The sequence below is a fragment of the Haematobia irritans genome, chromosome 2, assembly GCF_050003625.1.
Source record: "Haematobia irritans isolate KBUSLIRL chromosome 2, ASM5000362v1, whole genome shotgun sequence".
NCBI classification, from domain to species: Eukaryota; Metazoa; Arthropoda; class Insecta; order Diptera; family Muscidae; genus Haematobia; species Haematobia irritans.
In genome coordinates, this window is record NC_134398.1 from 86,910,540 (window position 1) to 86,935,570 (window position 25,031).

The following is a 25,031-nucleotide window of genomic DNA, read 5'->3' on the forward strand; positions in this document are numbered from 1 at the left end:
TGATTTTTATGACACATTCATGCCCCAAACATAATATATTGTAACATATTATTATAGATGTCCCAAACTTTTGTGTTAGTTTAGCAACATTACTTGTTTGCACTAAATATATTGTGTTTTAAAATTTTGCCCGAAACACATTTTGTTTATATCGGAACATATGAAAAACATATTTTTCTAACAGTGTAGGCAACAAAGTTTCATTTATTCGCGTTTTCAGCTTTTTTCTTCATATGATATCAGAATACTTTAAAATCATGTTAACGACACATTAAAATTTCCAAATTCGGGCTCAATTTTAAAGACGATTTCAATAATTTTGAGAAGAATTTTTAGAATTATTAAATCTACACTGAAAGAAAAGTTTTCTTTCCTGAGGAACGAAATTTCATACAAGCAAGGTTTTCTTTTGACGCTAAAAATTTCTTTAAAAGCAAATAAAATAGTTTAGAGAAATTCGTTGAAACATTTATCATAAATTTGGAGTTATCTGCTCTACAAGAAAATGCTTATAAGAAACGTGAATTTCGCTTGTTTAAAATTTCGTTCCTTAAGAAAGTAGTTTTTCATTTGGTGTAAGTTGACCATAGTCAAACAAAATTATCTTTCATTTAACGATACCTAATTTTAAATCGAATTACTTAACTATTAAAACAAAACGACTCAAAATTTATCAATTTTTGGACAAAGAAAACAACTTTAAATCAGGGAAAAGGGTCCTCTCTACACTAAAAAAAAGTTTACATGGATCCAACGATTTTGACCATACCTTAAGGATTTTGGTATTGATTCCGAGCCAAAGTTGCGGCTTTAAATCTAGGTCCATTAAAATTGAAATTAGGATACAGATCTCATTTATCAAATTTTCATTCTCTTTTCGTGTTTTATTAACGAAGATAGTCACGTACAAACAAATGCCAGTTAAAAAATCCAAATTATAACGGATACTTCAAAGTAAAAAATGTTTTCTTAATTCAAAAAACAACTTTAAACCAAATACGCTAAATCCTCAAAATAAGTCTTAGCCTATATTTGAAGCTTTCTTATCTTAAATCTAAAGTTTCAATATTTCAGTTAATTTAAGGACAATTTCTTTAAATCAAAAATGTGTTTCTTTACTTTAAGAAAAATTAGCCTTAGTTAAAAGACATGCGACTTTAACGGACGGACGCAAATATACAAAATTTATGTCCGAAATTTAATGAAAAGAATTTTTGAAGCAAACTATATATTAATTCAAATTTCATTATTTTAAGAAAATTTGTCCTTAATATTTTGAAAATTTTGCATCTTGAAATTTAGGTTGCGTAATATTTAATATCACATAAATATTTGTTTCAGTGTAATAAGCAAACTTTGGATTGGTATTGAAAATTTTGGTCCCACGAAAAAATTTTTTCCGTGTACTTATAAAACTTGCAGGACAAAATAATCATAGTAAAATCTCTAGAGCATGATTTCGCATTACACGCTAAAAAAGAGATACACTCAAAAAAAAGTGAACTCTCTATTTCACTAAAGCCAATTTAACTTTATTTTAGTTCATGGAATTATTATGTTTCGAGAAAGTTTCCTTTACTCTAATAATTTTTTGCGTAAGTTAGTTAAATTAACTAAAACCGAGGAAAAATATATACACAAATGAAGCATAAAGATTAACTAAATTCGTATCTTTCACAAAATAGTTCAGTATTTCTTTAAATTTGCAAATTTTACTACAAATGCGTTCATCATGAACTTCGTATGTCACTAAAGACATTCTTGCAATTTTTAACTCCAAAATTTTCTTTGAAACTACAAATTTTTCTTTAACAAGTGAAAAAACTTAATTATGTGTAATAAATTTTCTTGAATTTGTCGAAAAATATTTACTTATTTTAATGACATCGGCGTGATGCCAGCGTTTGTAATACTGTTCAGTTAAAATTTTCTAAAAATATTCAAAATTTTCTAAAATTAACCGAAATTTTTCTTCCTGGTGGGTTCACTGTTTTTTCAGTGTATAATGTGCCTTTAACCCAAAGAAATAATATTTTCCTTACGAATGAAATTCCGCTTTGTTGTAAAGTCCTTTCTTGAAGAGCTAATAAACTAATAATAGTTCGACACCAATCATCAGTAAACGAGAAGCGTTATGTTTCATACAAAATAAACGAAAATATCATTTGGAAAGGGAGCACCTTCACGGCATCTATTTTTCTATTACACTGGATGTACAGCATGAACTTTGTCAGATTAACAAGCAATTTGGTGTTGTCAACAAAAAGTTTGTTGAACTTAAAAATTTACTTTAACAACAATTTATTGTAAGGTAAAAAATATGATATTTAAGAGTGAATTCTAACTTTAACGTACCCAGCAAAAACAATTGGAAACTCTTCCAAAAGCACAACTTTAAAAGCACTTCCAAAACTTGTCCTCCCAAAGATGTTCATTATTTTAAATACACAGGGAGTTTTTTAATTAAAATTTTTATAACTCCATTTTTTCATATTTTTAATGGGAAATTTTAACTTTTTCTTTTTGTTTCAAATAGGTTAAAAACAGTGTAAGAATTAATAAAATGGTACAAATTATTTAAATTTTGTCGAAAAAATTTCGAATTTTTAAAAATATTTTAGTCTAAAGATTTTAGAAAAGCGATGAAATGCATTAGGAATCATTAAAAAAAATTATAAAAATTATTTGTTTGCCAAAATATGACGAACTTTTTTAATTCACATTCAAAACACTGAATTCGGATCACACCTTAAGAAGTGATGCAAATTCAGTGCAGCGTCTGGTGAAATGGTGGATATGCTTCCTATGACAAGCCCATATCTGCGATAATTTTGCACAACTTCCGGATCCAAAAAGAACATTTCCAAAAATTTTTTGGCTACATTTTTTGCTGGGTGATTCATCGCTTCTTTGACTTTCTAAGCTTTCTCTTCAGTACTTATTTAAAATTTCATTCTGTAATAACTTTGGGGTATTCAGATTCCATCCACACACAAGTTTTTCTTCAAACAAACAGAGGGACGATTGGATTTAATCCATCTGGCAGAAAATGCGGATGTAATTGGCCATAGGATTATGTTGGTGCTAGTGCTTTAATCATTCCGAGGAGATGTTCTTTTTCATACCTTTGCCTTTAGTTGTTTCACCATAGTTTTTTTTTCATGATAAATTACAAATACTTTTCAAACTTTAACCTTGTACTGTTGTAATTTTTTTATAAAGGGAAGTACCCAAATTGCCCTTTGACTCGTGTAGCGAAATATACAAACATTAATATTAACATTTCTGTTTTGAAATTTACAGCTTAAAATATGTAAATATTTTTACATATTTATGTGATGGTACAAGTGTTAGGGAATATAACATACATCTATATAAGAATATGTACTTGCTCATCTCATTCTAATCTAATCCAGTGGCGAATATGGGTAGGTCCTCAAACAAAAGGCATTCACACAAAATACAATCGATGCTGTATTCTTCTATGCTTGAACAGTAGTATTTGTGTACTATACGCACATACCTAAAATGTAGTGCGGAAGCAAAAATTAGGGTAAAGTACCAATATTTACGTTCGGTATTTTTTGTTTATTTATCTATAGGGATATATGTTAGCAGCCGGTTTAATTATAAATAGTAAGAACAGCAATAAATAAATAATAGAGAGAAGAAAAAAAGTTAACTAAGAGACAAATCTTAGTATAAACTTTAATATAATTTAAGAAAAAAAAAATAACAAATATTGTGTGTAAAAAAATAATAATATTGTTTCATAAAAATAATACAAAGATTAAGAAACCATTAAATAAATAAAACAAAATAAGTGGTAATAAAATCATACAAAGTGGTAGGAAAAATGAACAAGAATAAATTCCGAGGAAAGAAATTAATTTTACCACGCTTCAAAACTCTAGTATCAGAGCGACAATTCTTCATTTTTACCATTCGTCTTTAGAACTCTTTACACCCTGAACTAAAAATATTAAGCAATGCCACTCATTTCAAAAGAGAAATTTATAAATTTTATGCATAAACATAAGTTTGTTAAAATTATTTATAATTTGTTTTTGTCAATATTTATATTTAACTGTTTTAATCCCTAATTTCTTTTGTTATCCATTAATATCATTATAAAGTTGGTACTGTCATATAAAGGGTGATTTGTTAAGAGCTTGATAACTTTTTTTTTTAAAAAAACGCATAAAATTTGCAAAATCTCATCGGTTCTTTATTTGAAACGTTAGATTGGTCCATGACATTTACTTTTTGAAGATAATTTCATTTAAATGTTGACCGCGGCTGCGTCTTAGGTGGTCCATTCGGAAAGCCCAATTTTGGGCAACTTTTTCGAGCATTTCGGCCGGAATAGCCCGAATTTCTTCGGAAATGTTGTATTCCAAAGCTGGAATAGTTGCTGGCTTATTTCTGTAGACTTTAGACTTGACGTAGCCCCACAAAAAATAGTCTAAAGGCGTCAAATCGCATGATCTTGGTGGCCAACTTACCGGTCCATTTCTTGAGATGAATTGTTCTCCGAAGTTTTCCCTCAAAATGGCCATAGAATCGCGAGCTGTGTGGCATGTAGCGCCATCTTGTTGAAACCACATGTCAACCAAGTTCAGTTCTTCCATTTTTGGCAACAAAAAGTTTGTTAGCATCGAACGATAGCGATCGCCATTCACCGTAACGTTGCGTCCAACAGCATCTTTGAAAAAAATACAGTCCAATGATTCCACCAGCGTACAAACCACACCAAACAGTGCATTTTTCGGGATGCATGGGCAGTTCTTGAACGGCTTCTGGTTGCTCTTCACTCCAAATGCGGCAATTTTGCTTAGTTACGTAGCCATTCAACCAGAAATGAGCCTCATCGCTGAACAAAATTTGTCGATAAAAAAGCGGATTTTCTGCCACTGATTTTGGTAATTTAATTCAATGATTTGCAAGCGTTGCTCGTTAGTAAGTCTATTCATGATGAAATGTCAAAGCATACTGAGCATCTTTCTCTTTGACACCATGTCTGAAATCCCACGTGATCTGTCAAATACTAATGCATGAAAATCCTAACCTCAAAAGAATCACCCTTTATAAGAATAAATTCTTGTTGTTCCAGTCTGACATTTCATTCAAATAAATAAATAAATAAAAAAATAAATAAATATAATTTATATATGGCGGTAAAAGATGTAATTGTGTGGAAAGATATGTTAAATCATATAATTAATGATCAGGAACAAGATAACAAACAGGTGAAAAAGAGCAGTAATTAACTGCAGCGGAGACAATCGGGAACGGGGACTTGTCACATGGCGATCTGGTCACATGAGTACATCACACTCAGAGAAGAGTGAACCCATTAGCGAGTTAGTGTTAATATTGAACTTCGCATGTCGCAAAAGAAGCATGTACCCACACTGAAAAAAATATTGTCGTGAGGTCAAAGATTTCATGTCTTTAAAATACGAATACAAATTTTGCTTAGCATAGAAGACGCATTTCTCTAAAATAAAGTTATTTTCCTTGTCCAAAAGTCGATAAACTTTTCAATGAAGTCGTATTGTCCTTATAATTAAGTGATTTGACTTAAAAATGGGTATCTTAATATGAAAGAAAAAATTTATAGGCTAAGGTCAACTTGACTTTAATAATTCAGAAAAATTCTTTAAATTTAACGAAATTGTCTTTAAATTTGTTGTCTTTTTGCATCTTGACTACAAAGCAAAAAATCGTTCAAATATAGGACATGTTTTTCAAAACTTTATTTTAAAGAAGTTTTTTACTTCAAACATAGCATAATTTCTACTGGAAGTCGAGTCCTAATTTGGAAAATAAAGTTGCCGTTAACTCGTTTTTAAAGGACTTTGATAGCATATGAAGAAAAAAAGCTGAGAAAGCAAAAAATTAAAATTTGCTTCCTAGAAGCAAGTACACAAAACCTAAATTTAAAAGAGAATTGTGTCTTAAAAGTATCCTTACTTGTATTCTCCGCTTCTTTGGCTCGGAATCAATACCAAATTTTTTAAACTAAAGACAAAATCTTTGGAAACGAGTATGCTTTTTTTTCAGTGCATAGTAATTTCCTATGGGTTAGTAATTTGTTTTAACTTTTGTCAAGTTCAAATTTAACTGTTCAGAAGAAAACAAAAAATACCTAAATAATACATTTTTTAAAAACGAAAAATTAATGTTCTGGACCACCTGGTGACTTGGAGCAAGGAGACCTAAAGGGGAGGATTTGAGTTATTACATCCCCACTTCTACATGTCATATTACATTTAGTACAAGCCACTTACTCTTCTGTAATACAAATCTTTTAGTATCATTTATTACATTTTATTTTAATTAGGATCGAACTGAAAATGGAAGTTTCTTGTCCAACTTTACGAAGTATTGCACAGTAAAAGTTCAGTAACGCTGAGAAAATACGTAGTCACTATTATTGTATTAGCTTCAGTCCATTTACGAACTCATTGGAAGTTGATAACCATTTTTCTGGTAATGGCCGTAAGTTCAAATTATTTCCACTGAGTTAATTTTGTTCGTCAATAGTTAAATTTAACTAACTGTGAGCAAAATTTTGAACTACTCAATATTATGGAATTTACTTGTAGTTACGACGTTCAATTTTCTGAGTGCATGTGCCGATCTGGTCATATTCGTCCATCTATTGAAATTCCTTTTTTATATTCGATACATGATAAACAAAGAGAAATAAATTGTTTTATGCCGAAAACAATTGAGTAAAGTAGGAAGCTGGGTGAGACCAACCAACCCTTAACCTTTCCTACTGAATTAACCATCTCATGCCCGAATTAAAATGGGCGTGTCTAAAATTTGTTTGATTGTACATATAAAATAGTGTTAATCTCAATATCAAAAAACAATAATGTCATTGTCCTAGGAGTTCTGGTTCAAGAGCTTCAAAATGTTGGGTATATGAAACATTGGGCAATGATGATATAAATTTAAATACATGTTGATTTTTTTCAAATGCCTTTTATTTATTTACAATTTCAATTGAGATATGGTGGTATACAAAACACTTTTTTTTAGGCTTGGAGCACAAATTCACGTTGCCTTTGCACTTACAATTTTGGAAACCTAATTTTACAAAGCCTACTCCGCCTCATGCTATTTTATAGGAGTTTAATTTGCCTAAGTTGGGTTAGGCATGGTTGCAGCCAGTTATATTGGGCTTATTTAGTTCGTTGCGATACCAAAAATTGTGAACTTCTCTCTTATCAATGAGTGCTTCCCAATTCTATATTTATCTCAAAGACAAGGGAATTCAGTTTTATGGGCGAGTCTGAACTGCGTTCCACTTCGAGCAGCTTTCAAACGCTCAGAAATGTTACTAGAATTACTAAGAGAGAATAAATAATCCACATATGAAATACATTTTGGTATTCCATTGTAAGCAAGACGAACATCCTAACCATTAAATCACGGTGGCTCCCTTCAGAATCCGTAGAAGCAGCTGGTGATGGCGGAGTCGATAGAGAAGGTCATGAAACTTTTGAATTCATTGTTAAAAAGAGTGATAACGGACGACCTCTCTTTTTGGCAACAATTGTAGTTTGACTTGAATTCAAAAGCTCGGTAGCAACATCCAAGTTTATCAGTGGCGTGTGCTTCAATTCGCCGTCTATATGTTTGATGTCTCTGAGGTACAATAACCTTATTTAGCTGTTGAACTTAATTATAAGAGGAATTATTTAAATTTATGTTTTTAACACTTTGTTAAAACAATTTTTTTTCTATCGAAATGAATTTGTCAGCATCGTTCTCGGAATAATAACTACTAACTGAACTTGTGACTCTTGACCGAACACTTGACTACCAACCAAAAAGCTGTAAATTTGAACAACACATGAGGATATATTTTTGTGAAAGTTTCAAGGAAAATATTAAAATAACGGTGGTGTTGCATATACGCAACATCAGGCATGAGAGGGCTATTAACATAAACATTTGCGGAATACTATTGAACTAAATTTGGGAGATAAACCGTATTTCCGTATTTAAGAAAATTAAAGGATACATGAGCTTAATTTAAATAAGATCGGTTAATACATGCTTGTATTGTACAAAGTTTCTAGGTATATATAAATCAGACTCGATATATGCCATACTTTACAGAGGTGTCTTATATACATTTTGAGATACATCGGATAAAAGGTGAGAGATATATGACCATATGTCTGATATTTTGCAATAAGATCGGTAATGTGGCTATGTTATATTCATGCAAATCTTGGATACAAACATAGGAGTTAACAATAGGAGCTACACTCGATTTTACGCCTACAGAGTTAGAATACCACTAAAATTCAGTCCATTATTAAAAAATGGAGGCTATATCTAAATTTGATCCGATATTTTCCAAATTCAATATCGTTCATTTTCCAAATTCAATATCGTTCATTTCTTCAAAATCGGTCAATAATTGCGAATAACAAAAACTTTGACAGACGGACACCAAGGACAATTTTAAGGCGATTATGCGTCGATCGGTATATATATTACGGGGTATAAAATCAATATTTGTGGTAGTCACATCAAAGTAATTATACCTTAACCACTACACAAAAAAAAGCATACCCGGTTCCAAAGATTTTGTCTTTACTTTAACAATTTTGGTATTGATTCCGAGCCAAAGAAGCGGAGAATTCAAGTAAGGATACTTTTAAGACACAATTTTAAATTTGGGTTTTGTGTACTTGACGCTAGGAAGCAAATTTTAATTTTTCGATTTTTCAGCTGTTTTTCTTCATATGCTATCAAAGTCCTTTAAAAACAAGTTAACGAAAACTTTATTTTCCAAATTCAGACACGATATATACTAAAAATTATGATATGTTTCAAGTAAAAAACGTCTTTAAAATAAAGTGTTGAAAAACATGTCCTATTTTTGAACGATTTTTTGCTTTGTAGTCAAGATGCAAAAAGACAACAAATTTAAAGACAATTTCATTAATTTTAAAGAATTTTTCTGAATTATTAAAGTCAAGTTGACCTTTGCCCAAAAAAGTTTTCTTTCATGTTATGATACCCATTTTTAAATCCAATCACTTAATTATAAAGACAACACGACTTCATTGAAAAGTTTATCGACTTTTGGACAAGAAATGCGTCTTCTACGCTAAGCAAAATTTGCATTCGTATTTTAAGAACATGAAATCTTTGGCCTCACGACAATATTTTTTTTAGTGTAGGTGGTTAAATATTTTTTAGAAATATTAAAAAAAAAAATTAATTAAAATATAAATTGGAAAAACGTGTTCATATTTTTGTCTGTGTTAGTCCAACATTTGTGATACCATCTCAACTCCTCAAATTTTGTTTGGAGGTATAAATGGTTTATATTCCTATATACACTCAAAAAAAGTTTACTTGGATCCAAAGATTTTGACATTCCCTTAAGGATTTTGGTATTGATTCCTAGTCAAAGATGCGGGTTCTTTAAAATAAAGAAATTTTGTAGCGACTTATCTGGCTTTAAATCTAGGACCAATAAAATTAAAATTAGGATACAGATCTATTTATCAAATTTTCGTTCCCTTTTCGCGGTTTATTAATATAGATACTCACGTACAAACAAATGCCAGTTTAAAAATCCAAATTATAACGGATATTTCAAAGTAAAAAATGTTTTCTTAATTCCAAAAAAAAAAAACTTTAAACCAAAGATGCTAAATCCTCAAAATAAGCCTTAGCCTATGTTTGAAGCGTTTTTATCTCAAATCTATAGTTTCAATATTTCAGTTAATTTAAGGACAATTTCTTCAAATCAAAAAGGTGTTTCTTTACTTGAAGGAAAATTAGCCTTATTTCAAAGATATGCAACTTTAACGGCGGGACGCAAATTTACAAAATTTGTGTCCTAATAAAAAAATTTTTTTAAGCAAAGATTCTAAACTATATTTTAATTAATATTTCATTATATAAAAGGAATTTGTCCTTAATGTTTTGTAAATTTCGCATCCTAAAATTTAGATTGCGTAATCTTTAATATCACGTAAACACTTTTTTAGTGTACATATAATTAAATCTGAGCCCTGGAACGAAACACAATGTTAGTAAACAAGTATGGGGAATTTAAAATTAGATCCATTTCTATGCATTTATGATTAATCGGGCAATACATGTGTACTACACGCAAAAAAAAACACGTTTTGAAAACGTGTACCAAAAACGGTTTTCCTTTGTTAGGGTTTTGTTGAATTACTTCGAAAATGTAAAACTTTTATCACGAAAAAAAAAAAATTGTTTTGTTACACAAAAAAAGAAAAAAAATTTTGATACAAAACCAAAGTCCATAACATTTATATCAAGCACTGTTCTTTTCTGGCTTTAAGTCATTAATAAGACACACTTTGAAGTTTTGTAGTTTATTTAACACAGCAGTATGTAATGTTGAAAATCTTTTCGGAATATTGCGAACATTTTTGAAATATATGTAAAACTATATGTAAAAGAGAAATTTTTGGTATTCGGTCAAAGAAGGGATTGAACCCCAACCCTTGGTATGCAAGTGGGAATGCTAACATCCACGATGGTCAACTGAATGTATGTTTCTGTTAAATAAAGTTTATTTACATCGGCTAGTGTGCACCCAAAATTATGCTATATATATAAATGTTTCCGTTGCTTGTGCCTTGATGGCTATAGCGATACTTGTCTGTTAATGACAGCTATGTAGCTCGGTGAATAGTGTGTTTGCTTACAAACTGTATGGTCCGCTGTTTGATTCTCCATCTAGGCGAAAGGTATAATATAAAATCGAATAATTTAAACAACCTCGTAGAAGTGAGAAAGATGTGAGGGAAGATGCACTTAGCAAGAAAAGAATTTGTTTTGTGTTACACAGAAAAAAATATCACCAAAATATTTCCAATTAAAAAGTTAATTGAAGTTGAAAATTTTTTCAATTAATAAATTAATTGATACAATTAACCTTTTAATCATGATAGAAACATTAAGTTAATTAAGTCAATGATTGAAAATTTTAAAATTTTTAATTAAAAAATTAATTGATACAATTAACTTTTTAATCAAATTCGGAAGACTAATTTAGTTAAAAAAAGTGCTGATTTTTTTTTTTAATTTTTAATTAAAAATGTATTTCAAACAATCATTTGTTCCAAATAAAATACGCTAAGCCAATTCAGAAAGTAATTAAAAATAGTTACCTTTTTTAACTAATAAATTAATTGAGTTTTGCAATCAACATAAATTAAATTTTTAATTGAATCAATTAAAAAATTAATTGAAATTTGCTGAAAAAATCAATTAATTTTTGAATCAAGAATTTTTTCTATGTCCAATTAAAACTGTGATTGATACTATCATTTTCGTGATTGAAGACATTTCAATTAAAAAATTAATTGGATCAATTAATTTCGTGATTGAATCAGAACAAAATTTTTTTGTATGTAGTCTTTATGAAATTGTTTTTACATCCTGTAACAGTATCAACGTTTATCACAAAAATTATATACTTTTCTTCCAAACAAACTTCCTTACAACGACAAAAAAAGAAAACGATATTTGTTTGTCTAAAATTTCATTTGGGAGGAACGAATTATTTTTTGCGTGTATTTACACAAGTCGGAGCTTATCAAAATCCCAACCGTTGTGTTGGTATTACAGGTTTAGGGTTGCCAGTTTAGTAAAATGTATAGTTAATTAATAGTTCAATAATTAAACGATATTTAAGTATTTCATAAATTTAACAGGAGTTGATCATGAAGTTGTTCAACTAGATTCAACACAATCAAGCATATAAAAAACATTTTCTACACACAAAAAAATTTTTTTCTGATTCAATCACCAAATTAATTGATCCAATTAATTTTTTAATTGAAATGTCTTCAATCACGAAAATGATAGTATCAATCACAGTTTTAATTGGGCATAGAAAAAAATCTTGATTAAAAAATTAATTGATTTTTTCAGCAAATTTCAATTAGTTTTTTAATTGATTCAATTAAATATTTAATTGATGTTGATTGCAAAGCTCAATTAATTTATTAATTGAAAAAGGTAACTATTTTTAATTACTTTCTGAATTGGCTTAGAGTTTTTATTTGGATTAACAAATGATTGTTTGCAATACATTTTTAATTTAAAAAAATCAGCACTTTTTTTAACTGAATTAGTCTTCCGAATTTGATAAAAAAGTTAATTGTATCAATTAATTTTTTAATTAAAAATTTTAAAATTTTCAATCATTGACTTAATTAACTTAATGTTTCTATCATGATTAAAAAGTTAATTGTATCAATTAATTTATTAATTGAAAAAATTTTCAACTTCAATTAACTTTTTAATTGGAAATATTTTGGTGATATTTTTTTCTGTGTAATGGTTTATATGTGTTGATCGATTTCTACAAATATAGCCCATTTACAAACCGATTGTATTCGAATTTTAACTTGCACACTCCACAAACTGTGTAAAGAATCTTAATTTAAATTTATATTATAACATATCTATATATATATTGTGACATTTTCTCCTACTGGGAAGTTACATCCCATACACATACAATTGGCATAAACATCACAAATACAATAACATCTCGTAAAAAATTCCAAGCTCTTTCAGGGGATTAAAGACACACACACACACACATCAACAATCATAAATATTTACATACGTGTTTATGGATATATGAACATATCATACGGTAGTCCACAGTTTGTGTTGGAAATAACCATAGGTTTGTGTGTTACAAAATACAGGACATTATTTTGCTTTTACCAACACTTACACATACAACCCATATATTTATATATATTTACACGCAATAAAAAACATGTCCTGTGTATACACAGTACAAGTAGTATTTTTGTATGTATTTCTGTCAAAACATACATTTACACTTACATGGGCATACAGTCATTTAAAAAGATATACTCGCATAGAAGTACATACCATAAATGCGAAGAGAGGGTTAAAACGGGAACTCGTCCTTATATCCCGGTAATCAGGCAACCAACCAAGCTATGTTGATGATAATGACCGCAGAATGGTAATAGCCACAATCAAATATGATAAGACAATGTCATTAGCATATTAATAATAATTTCCTACCTTGAGCAACCTTAGTACGGAAAAGCTTTTAAAAATCGGACAGTCATATCATTTCCACCTAATTATTTCGCGAAGTCAAAAACACCTCGAGATTAATGAATTGGACGTAACTGCTGACAAAAAAAATCAAAACACATTTCTCCGGAATGAAATTTACGGCGAGGGGGATCCTTCCATTAATTCCCTCAAGAAAAGTCATCAAAAATTTCAAAGCCAATTTCAATTTGTATGGTAGCTTGAGGAATTTTGCATGGTACACTGAAAGAAGAGTTTTCTTTTCTGAGGAACGAAATTTTAGACAAATAAAGTTTTCTTTTGAAGCTAACAAATTTTCGTTAAAAGCAAATAAAAATAGTAGGTGTTATTGTTGCATCGTTTGTCACATATTCGAGTTTATTTGCTCTAACGGAAACTCAAAATGGAATTTCGTTTGTCTAAAGTTTCGTTCCGGAGGAAAGTATTTTTTCTTTGGGTGTAGCGATGGGACGGATTCTACATCACATGCAGAATTTTAACCCTATAGAGTGCGGCCCAAAAAATCGAATATAGAGATCGGTTTATATGGCCCGCTTGCATGGTCATTCGACATACACCAATAAGAAGTGAGCGTGATTTGAACATACGGATGAATGGACATTGATGACATTATAATGACAATACATCTTAAAAATAATCGTAATATACTAGTCGACCAATTGACCGGTCTCCAACTCGAACATGTCATATATGTCAAGCTCTTGCATTTTGGGCAAAATGATTCACAATGATGATTCACAGTTATGTAACGATTCGAATCATCTTTCAAGAAGTACGATCCAATGATGCCAACAGCCCATAAATAGCACCAAACTGTCAGTTATTCTGGATGCACTGGTAACTCTCGCAATTCATCTGGCTGATCTTCACTCCAAAATCGAAAATTATGCTCATTTATAGCCCATTCACAGTAGCCTCGAAATCTAATAAAATTCGATTTGAAATCCCTTCTTATAAGGCAAATGACAGTTGAAATCAGCGTTGCCAGAATTGTTTCACCAAAAACCGCTAGATTTGCCCAAAAAAATAGCTAAAAAAATGCTAAAAAATAGCTAGAAAAAAAGCTAATTTTTTTTGTATCAAAAGTCACATTTTTGATTGAAATTTAACAAACTTAAAGGCTTTATTTCACTTACAATGCATATTATTTTCATTTTAATTCCACTTCTGTGAGACTGTAACAATATCTAAGGCATATTAGCTCTGTTTGCGTATTCGATACATTTTGATTACTATCAGAAATTTTTTACTGGAAGTCCTTCGTTTTGTGGGAGCTACCTTCCCAACACCTCTATTTTATTTACTTGTTATTTTAAAATACACTGAAAAAACAGTGAACCCTTTTCCATTGCAAAATGAACTAAACTGTAGTAATATTGACCATGATTTAGCCCTTAAGATTTTTTTCAACTTGTCTACTTTATAATTCTCTTAAATTTTAGTTAATCTATAACATTGTATTTTATTTCATTTTTACAACACCATAAGATTTATATACCCCTACCAAGTTAAAAAGTCAGTATTATTTTGGTTTACTTGCTTATTTTTTGGGAAACCCGATAATAAAAATTGGTTAACAGTCTCTTTAAAATGTCGACGACTAAACTATTTTTAAATCAACCATTCCACAGTACAGAGAAATTAAATAATTAAAGAAACAACAATCCGTTTTACTATTATGAAAATTTTCATACAATAAAATTAAACTTTCTTTAAGCAAAAGTACTCTTTATTATAAAAACTTATGATGAAAGTTCTTAATACAATGTTTTTGTGAATAAAAATTATGACCACGTGGAACAAGAAAGTAGTTTATTTTAACTCGCTTTTTTGACATTTTGACTTATCCTTAGTTTTTTATTCATCGTAAGTATATTTTTCACATATCTTGCTGAAAAAAATGGAAGGAATAATGAAAATTGTTAAAAATTAACGTGTAATAAAATATAATTTTTTTAGATCTTTAAATTAGCTTGTAACTTACCATATTTGGGGGCATTTTATTAAATGGTGTAAGGAATTCAACTTTTCTTAGATAAACGTACCTCATAAAGTTTGTACCTGAAACAATTAGAGAAATAATGAAGTAAGTAATATGTTATATTAACTCATAAAATTGTGTTGTTATCGATGTGAAGGACATAATACAATAAATATTCTTGTTAAAAGAAAGCCAAAGTTTTAATATAAAACTTACCAATTCTCTTTTACATTGTACGCTGAGGTTAAAAAGTTATTGAAATTCATTTGGGGTTACTCTGAAATTAAATATTTATTTTTTACATTAAATAAAAAAAATTAAATTAGCTTCCAAAAAATCGAATTAAAGAAATAAATAAAATAAATATTCTGGTTAAAAGAATGTTAAAGAAAGCTTGCCAATTCATAAAAATGTTTCCAAATTGTTATTCTGAAATTAAATATTTGTTTTTTACATTAAAAATATTAAATTGGTTTCCAAAAATATTTGATTAAAGTAATACTAAAATAAGGTTTAAAAACCTGTAATTTTGATAATAAAAAGGTCATAAAAACGTATATATTCTAGTGAAAAGAAAGCCAATTTTTAAAAGAAAATTTACCACTTCTCTATTAAATTATACGCTGAGGAGAAATATAAAAATTTGCCCGAATCCATCTGGGGTTGCTCTTAAATTAAATATTTTTTTACAACAAAGACAAACATGAAACTGGTTAAACAATAATAATTAGCAAATAATAATATACATAAAGAATATTATTTTTTAAAAGAAAACGACATTGAAAAAAGAACACTTACCTATTTATGATTAAACTATACGCTGAGGTGTAACAAACAATTTTCCAAATTCATCTGGAGTTACTCTGAAATTGAATATTTATTTTTTACATTGAATTATAAAAATTAAATTAGATAAAACAATTTCAATATACTTTCCATTTCAGCATTTTTTCCTAAATATTGAACATTCTTAATAACTTTTTTCTAAGCTACCGATCATCACTTCGCCATTGTACACCTCATCGCTAAAATATTAATAACTTTCATTTAAAAGTTATAATAAACAAACACCAATATATGTCTCAAAAAACCAAAATATTCCATACCTTTATATTCCCTTGTTACATACAGTATGTCAAGAAAGTCTTTAGACATTGCCAAATATTTCAAATTCCAGAAATAATTGAAGTAAAAATCGAGTTGTTAATTCGTTTTGAGAAAAATAAAATATGTATACTTTGCAAAATACATAATAAAATATTTTTTAAAATTAAATTATATTTAATTTTGGAACAAAACATAAGTTTTATCCTATTGTCAAAACACTTTCTTGACATACTGTACTTGCTAAAAAGGTGCAACAGCCCACGCCAATGCCAACTATACAACTGAAGCATGCCAAACAAAACCAAGCAAAACCAAAACATTTCTACAACAACAAAAACACATGTGCCTTCATTGAAAACAACACATCATCCAGACAAATAAACCATTCGCGAATAATAAACACACACACACGCACACACAAACCACTGAAAGAACAAAAATAAAAACAACCACACGGTCAGATATACACAACATCCCCATCACTTGCTACCATTTCTCATTATTGCATTGCATGCTCTCACTCTCAAAAAATTTCAAGTAACATCATTTTACATTAAACATATTCCACTTTGACGAGAAAGATCTCTGTACTATGCATTAGTTCATCGCATCTGTCCACAATTTACTCTAAAAACAATACTCTTAAATGCATATCAGTATAAGAACGATGAAACGTTTAACTTAAAATTAGCAAAAACTTCATGAAATGATATCTACCCATTTTTAACGAAAATGTCTATACATTAATTACATGTGAACTAAAAATATTTCATTGAGAAATGTTGTACCAAATATTATTAACTATAGGAATTGCCAGTAAGAAATTGCTATCCGCTTTCAAGTTAAATTTTCGTAAAAAAATATTTTCTCATACAAAAACTCTTTATAGTAAATTACACTTATTATTTAGAAAGTATTTTACATTTCATAAGTAGTTTTATAGTATGACGAAAGAATTTTTATCTACCAGTTAAGAAAATTTTTAAGGAAATTTCCATCGTATTTTGTAGGCTATGAACTAAACGATTGCTACTTAAAATTTGTAAAATTTCCTTCCGAGTAGTTAATTTTCGTTAAAGATACGAAAAGTGAACTAAAATTCTGGAAAATTCTTGTAATAAATTATTGTAAAAATCTTCTTAAATTTACGAGACACTTTTTTCTGTGTATTAAATGATCTATGCATGCTTTGGATTTGATAAAAAAAATGATTTGTCATTTTTTTAAATAAAATTTTAGTTTGGATTTGAAATTGTGAAAAATTCGAAATACATTACTTTTATTTAAATTGTAGAAAATACCTATAGTTTACATTTCCCAGTAAAAACATTTTCCTTTTCTTCATGAGCTATCAAAGTGCTTTAAAAACGTGCTAACGCCAACTTATATTTCCAAATTCAGACTCGACTTCAAGTAGAAATTATTGTATATATACGTTTTTAAAATAAAGTGTTGAAAAACATCTTCTATTTTTGAACGCTATTTTGGTTTGTGGTTAAAATGCAAAAACTCCTCACATTTAAAGACTATTTCATTAATTCTTCCTTCTTCCATGAAGCCAAATCTAGCGGGAAAAAAACTAAATTGGCAACGCTGGTTGAAATCTACTTACAGTGTTATGGATTTGAATTAAAAAATTTGTTATATTTTTCTAAATAAATAAATCTTATAGTTTTTAATGCATTCTAAAGCTTGTCTGAAACATTTGACATCAAATATTTTTAAAAATTCGCAGTTTTTCCAGAATGCATTTAGCATTTTTTTGACAAAACTTAAATAATTTGTACCATTCTATTAATTCTTACTTTTTAAAATCAATTTGAAACAAAAAACGTTAAAATTGTCCATTAACAAGTGAGTAAAGTAGAAAGTCTGTCGTAACCGACTATATCATACCCTAAACCACCCCTACTGAATTTGTAAACATTGTTTGTGGGGTATCGATGGTATAAGTTTTGGGAGATAAACCGCATTTATATATTTAAACACATTTAGGAGTACATGTTTATGGGAGTTTTAACACAATCTGAAGAGAAATGGCTGATATTAGAAGCTATAGTTGATTCTACACCTACAGAGTTTGTATGTCACTAATATTGAGTCCATTATTAAAAAAGAGGAAATCACTCAATTAGTGTGGGTAATAAATCCAAATTTGTTAATCTTGGGATATATGTTTATATAAGAGCTATATGTAAGTCTAGTTACAATCAAAATTTGAACATTTTAGTAAAATTGGTTAATAAATAAACGTATTATAACAAAATTTGGGAAAATTGATCCATGTATATATATGGGAGTTAAATCTAAATCTGAGAGCTAAATCTGAACCGATGCGAATAATACTTTGCAGGTTTGGTTAATCGCTCAGAAGGTTACTTTGTGATATACACATATACACTGGTAGAAAAATTCTTCAAACGGGCTTCGTTGATTATTTTGCGTTAATATAACGAAATTTTTCGTTATAAGAACGAAAGTGATCGTTAATACAATGAAATCAATCGTAAAAAGACAATTTTGTGTTTTTGTTTTTCGTTACATTAATGAAGTACGTTTCGTTAATATTACGAATACAAACTTTAAATTTTTTAGAGTAAAAATTTTTGCAAAGATGGAATCACGAGTATTATAGTCATTTGCACATAGAATGAAATTTCTGGAAAGTTGTAGCTTTTAAAACACAGTCCTTTTATATACTTCCAAACTGGAATTGAAAATTTCATTTATAAAACGAATGTGATCGTTAATATAACGATAAGTATCGTTAAAAACTAAATTAAAAATTGGTATCTTTCGTCATATTAACGAAATATGTTCGTTAATAGTACGAATGGGACTTTGAGTATTTCTGTCTTTCTATACTCTCTCTGATACGTCTCTCCGTACTCTCTCTCTCTAATATGTCTGTGGCGTCTTTGTAATATTTACATACACATGTATACATGACAATAAGCACATTTTCCGTGTGCATCTTGCAACGGTAAAAAGTTCAACTGAAAAATTGTCTGATGGGCAAACCTTCATTTGATCGTTTGTATTATACAACATTTACGTTCTTTTCGCTGAAGAGAAGACAGGCTCATTAGAGTTTCGTTGTGAATTATAAACATAGATCGTGGGTGAGTTAATTTTTTTATATTTGCAAGAAATTTGTTGTAAATTTTGGGAAGTGAACTTTCAGATGAAAACGTGTAACAATTACCGGAATTAACTTTAGTGCCAAAGAAATTGGAGAAATTGTATTATTTCCTACTGTATATAAATTATATTTCTAAGATCTTAACAAAAAATAATATACTACCAATGACTACATTCAAATACATTAATGGGTTAATATAACGTTTGTGTTCATTAATACAACGTTCGTCTTTCATTCAGACAATGAATACAACGTATAAGCTGCATCTATTCAATGAATACGTTTCATTCATACAACGAATAATTTTCGTTAATACAACGAAAAGGCTACTTTGTAGCAACGTAATTATTCGTTAATACCGAAATGTATTCCATAAAGGGAATAACGTAAAGTTACGTTGTTATAATGAAATGCTACGTTGGCTGACTTTTAATGAAGAATTTCGTTAATACAACGTAGGAATTCATCGTATTAACGAAACCTTTTCTACCAGTGTAGTCAGTACTATAGAAGATCAGAGTAAGCCAACTTTGAGTACGATCGGTTGATAAATAAGGGTTTTATTGCCAAATTTGTGAAAATCGGGCGATACATATACTCGTATATGGGAGCTATAGCTAAAGCTGAACCGATTTCGACGAAATTTTTCACAGTTAAAAGGCGGTAAATTAGATTACTTTGTAGCCATTTGACCCCATTTATCGCAATAGGATAAAATTCAATAGCATGTGTCCTTGCGACTAACAAACATCTTCTACCAAATTTCATGAAAATCGGTTAATAATTGCGACTGGGATCCTGTGAACAACAATTAAATGGACAGACGGACGGACACACAAAAAAATTTTTTTCTGGTTCAATCACCAAATTAATTGATCCAATTAATTTTTTAATTGAAATGTCTTAAATCACGAAAATGATAGTATCAACCACAATTTTAATTGGGCATAGAAAAAATTCCTGATTAAAAAATTAATTGATTTTTCTCAGCAAATTTCAATTAATTTTTTAATTGATTCAATGAAAAAATTAATTGATGTTGATTGCAAAATTCAATTAATTTATTAATTAAAAAAGATAAACATTTTTAATTATTTTCTGAATTGGCTTAGAGTTTTTATTTGGATTAACAAATGATTGTTTGAAATACATTTTTAATTAAAAATTAAAAAAAAAAATCACCACTTTTTTTAACTGAATTAGTCTTCCGAATTTGATTAAAAAGTTAATTGTATCAATTAATTTTTTAATTAAAAATTTTGAATCATTGACTTAATTAACTTAATGTTTCTATCATGATTAAAAAGTTAATTGTATCAATTAATTTATTAATTGAAAAAAATTTCAACTTCAATAAACTTTTTAATTGGAAATATTTTGGTGATATTTTTTTCTGTGGACGAACGGAATTAAAAGAACCTCCTCCAGTGTGGATAAAAAATAACGTCTTTGGGAAGACATATTTGAAAGTGCTTTTAAAGTTGTGCCTTTAGAAGAATTTCCATTTTTTTTTTTTGCTGGGAACGTAAGTCAACAAACACCAATCTTAAGTGATACAATTATTGCTTCTTTAAGTGTTGTTTTCTCTTAAATAAGGTTCCTAGAAAAATTTCCGACATAATTAGTTAAAAATTCTTTCACATTTAATTCAAAAGCCTTATAACAATCCACTTTATTTTTCTTTTCAGCATTCACATTTTAAATGAAAAAATGTGGGTTTGACAAATTCAGATACACGCATATGGAAATGGAAATGCACGGACAAAGCATGTGGACAATCATAAAGAAAAATGTGCATCAGAAAAATAAGGATCAGGTGGACCAATCACTGGAAAGGAAATCCATTAAGAGACAAAGAATGGAGAGATACAGATTTGCAGCCATCCATAACCACATAATGCCCGGATGTTTTCTCTGCATTGGCATTGTAATTCTCCTAGGTCTGGCTGGTGAGTATGATTGGCAATTGAGTGAGCTACCATATCTCAAATTAAACAGAGACATTTTATAATTTTTGTAAAACGAAAAGCGATTATTTCCATTTGCTCTCATTGCCCTCCGTCCTGTGGCGTGTGGTGGTTGGCAATCTTGACGAGCACTCAAAGTGTCAGTCTACAAGGAAAGCTCTTTTGTTTCTCGATGCTAACCCTTTGATATGCATCTGACGACTTAATTGCTTATGCATTAAACAATTTAACGTGATTTTTAGCTGATAATCATCGTTTTGCAATGTGGCATAGGCTTCATTCCACCCCATAATCTTTGTGACATCGTCATGAATGGATGGATGTCTAAATGCATCATCCATATACACAGCGAGTGTTTGCTTAGACTTCCTTTCAGTGGCATCTGAAAGAAAAAGGGACGAATAAAAAGTTGCTCCTTATCACGATGATCTGCAAGCAAAATTAATGATGATGCAAATCCTAAATGGAAAATTTGCAAAGGATACGACCGGCACCAATCCCCCCACACCATCCATGGACCATAGGAAATGCTGATATGTATGACGATATGAAGAATGCTTGAGACATGTGAGGGTTTGTAAACAGCGGGTGTTGAACAAAGTTTGCAGTACCCATTCCGCCATTACTTCAGATGGCAACCCGCAAACGTTTTGTGAGATGAGTATTATTTGCTCTAGCTCGTGGGCTGTACAACAACAACCCAAATACTGATACGCTTTTACTAACTACATGAAAAAACCTTACCCAGTTTCAAATATTTTGCTTTTAATCTAATTATTTGTGTATTTGATTTGAAGTCGAAGAAGTGTGGAATTACACTAAGAATACAGCTAAATTTAATTGTGTACTTGAGATACTGGGGAACAAATCTTAATTTTTACGGTGTTTTTTCGTTTTTTTTAATATGTAATATCAACAAATTCGACCTCAATTTTTCCTTACTATTACCATAACCTTACTATTACCATACAAATTATTATGAATATCGGCATACGAATTTTAGCTTTATAAACCAGATACAAAAATCATTAAATTTAAAGATGAATTCATTATTGAATCAAATTGACGTCAGTGCAATGGAAACACGCTGAGAAGGAATAGGATCACCGCAAACATGTTTCAAGAGCAAAATGTTATTTTTGTATGGTGACCATGTAACATGTTTGTCACTAAAATGTTATTTTGTCGTCAAATATAACCTTGCTTTTGCTTTTAAAACATGTTTGAGGTGATCATATTCCTTCTCTGGGTGAAGATTTGATTTGAAAATCAAATTTCTTTCTGCTTACGACAATATTTTTTTTGGGAAGCATTTACATGAATTTTGGGATACACAAGATTATGTTTTATTTTAGGCTCACTTTGGCAATTCAATCCTTTTTGATACCTCATTAAATAAAATTATCTATTGAAAGACGTGCTTTTTTAGTACAGGATAGTTTATCCACTTTTGAAATATTAACTACCAGTGTTGCGGGTATTGGAGATTTTTCCCCAAATCGAGGGTATTATTTCGTGGATGGGGATGAACTTTTTGAGTTGAGGATTTGTTGGGGAATTTCCATAAATTTAAGGATTTTTGTGGGTTTTTTGTTTTTTTGGAAATCGGTACGGTATAATAAATGAGGTTTACATGAAATTACTTTTATTTCTTCATTTTTAAAAAAGAATTACACCAAATCGACAAAGTAAAAAAAAAAACTTTGCTTCTATTTAATCCACGGCATGTAATAGCAAATAGATCATTTAGTCAAGAAGCGGACACTAAATGCCACACTCAAAACAAAAATGTACTTCGATCCAAAAATTTAGATTTTTCCATAAGGACTTTGGTATTGATTCCGAGCCAAAGATGCGACTTCTTTAAAATAAAAAGATTTTTTTAGCGACCAATCTGGCTTTAAATCTAGGATCAAAATTGGAAATTTTTGTTATTTTTGTCCATGTTGGTGGTATGTTGAGGACTTGTAAAAAATTATATCTTTGAATTTTATGTCCCTCTTTGATTTTGTTTAATATCTATTGTTACATTTCAATTCAAAAAATAAAATTTTGCTAACTAATTTTTGTTCTGTTTGTAAAAAATATAACAAACTTTTGCAAAAATAACGTTACTTTTTCACAATTGAATTTTATACCCTTCACCACTACTGTGGTACAGGGTATAATAAGTTTGTGCATTTGTATGTAACGCCAAGAAATAGTGGTCATAGACCTATCTTTTAGTATACCGATCGGCTTAGAATTAAATTTTGAGTCGATTTAGCGATGTCCGTCGGTCTGTCTGTCCGTCCGTCTGTCTGTATATGTTATTGTGTGCACAAAGTACAGCTCGCAATTTAAGTCCGATCGTCCTCAAATTTGGCATAGGGCCGTTTCTTGGGACAGAGACAATCTCTATTTGTTTTGGAAAAAATCGGTTCAGATTTAGATATAGCTGCCATATATATTTATCCCCGATTTGGTCATAGTTAGCGTGTTTATCAACCGATTTGCTTGAAATACCGTACATCCAAATATTTTATGAATCTCGAAAATCTTGCAAAATATCAGCCAAATCGGTTCAGATTTAGATATAGCTCCCATATATATCTTTCGTCCGATTTAGACTCATATGACCACAGAGGCCAAAGTTTACTACCGATCTTCGTGAAATTTTGCACAGAGGGTAGAATTGAAATTCTACCAATGCTTGGTAAATTTGATTGAAATCGGTTCAAATTTAGATATAGCTCCCATATATAGCTTTCGTCCGATTTGAAATTATATGGCCACAAAAGCCAGAGTTTTGCCGTGATTGGCTTCAAATTTTGCACAAGGGGTACATTTAATAGTATCGTTAAGTGTGTCAAATTTTGTTAAAATTGGTTCAGATTTAGATATAGCTCACATATATATCTTTCGCCCGATTTGGACTTATATGGTCCCAAAAGCCAGAATTTTGCCCTGACTTACTTCAAATTTTGCACAAGCGGTACTTTTAACGATACTATTGTATGTGCCAAATATAGTCAAAATCGGTTCAAATTTAGATATAGCTCCCATATATAGCTTTCGTCCGATTTGAACTTATATGGCCTCAAAATCCAGGGTTTTGCCGTGATTTGCTTCAAATTTCGCACAAGGAGTACGTTTAGTAGTATCGGTAATTGTGCCAAATTTGGTTGAAATCGGTTCAGATTTAGATATGGCTCCCATATATATCTTCCGTCCGATTTGCACTCATATGACCAGGGGGCTAAAGTTATACTTCCATTTACGTAAAATTTCGCATAGATAGCAGAATTATTATTCTAACTATACATGCCAAATTTAGTCAAAATCGGTTCAGATTATATATAGCTCCCATATATACGTACACCAGAGTTGGGGAAATATGGTAGACTGTTACACATTTTAGACCCATTTTCAATGGAAGTTTCCTCCAATTAACTGGATAGCGTTAGCCGATTTAAATTTTAATTCTAGAGATTTTGTAGAAGTAAAAAAATTGTCTCCTTTATATAGCTTCAAATGTGAAGTAGTTGAGATGGTAACACAAATTTTGGCCTACATAGGGGTGAAGGGTATAAAAGAGTCGTCCCCGCCCGACTTTAGACTTTACTCACTTGTTTTTTAAATGGAAAACTAACAATAAATACAAACCAAAATGAAAAATGAAATATAATTTTTTGTTACCAACACACTATCCACTGGGCTA

At 29.8% G+C, this 25,031-nt stretch overlaps 1 protein-coding gene across 1 annotated transcript in view; it reads left to right on the forward strand.

Annotated features, from left to right (window-relative positions):
- The window catches only part of LOC142225701 (cell adhesion molecule Dscam2-like), a 288,289-nt gene that overhangs the window by 30,385 nt on the left and 232,873 nt on the right, over nt 1–25,031 (forward strand). Inside the window, 1 exon segment of the mRNA XM_075295544.1 lies at nt 21,053–21,313. Within this exon segment, the coding sequence (XP_075151659.1) occupies nt 21,067–21,313 (247 nt within the window). The 5' untranslated portion in view covers nt 21,053–21,066.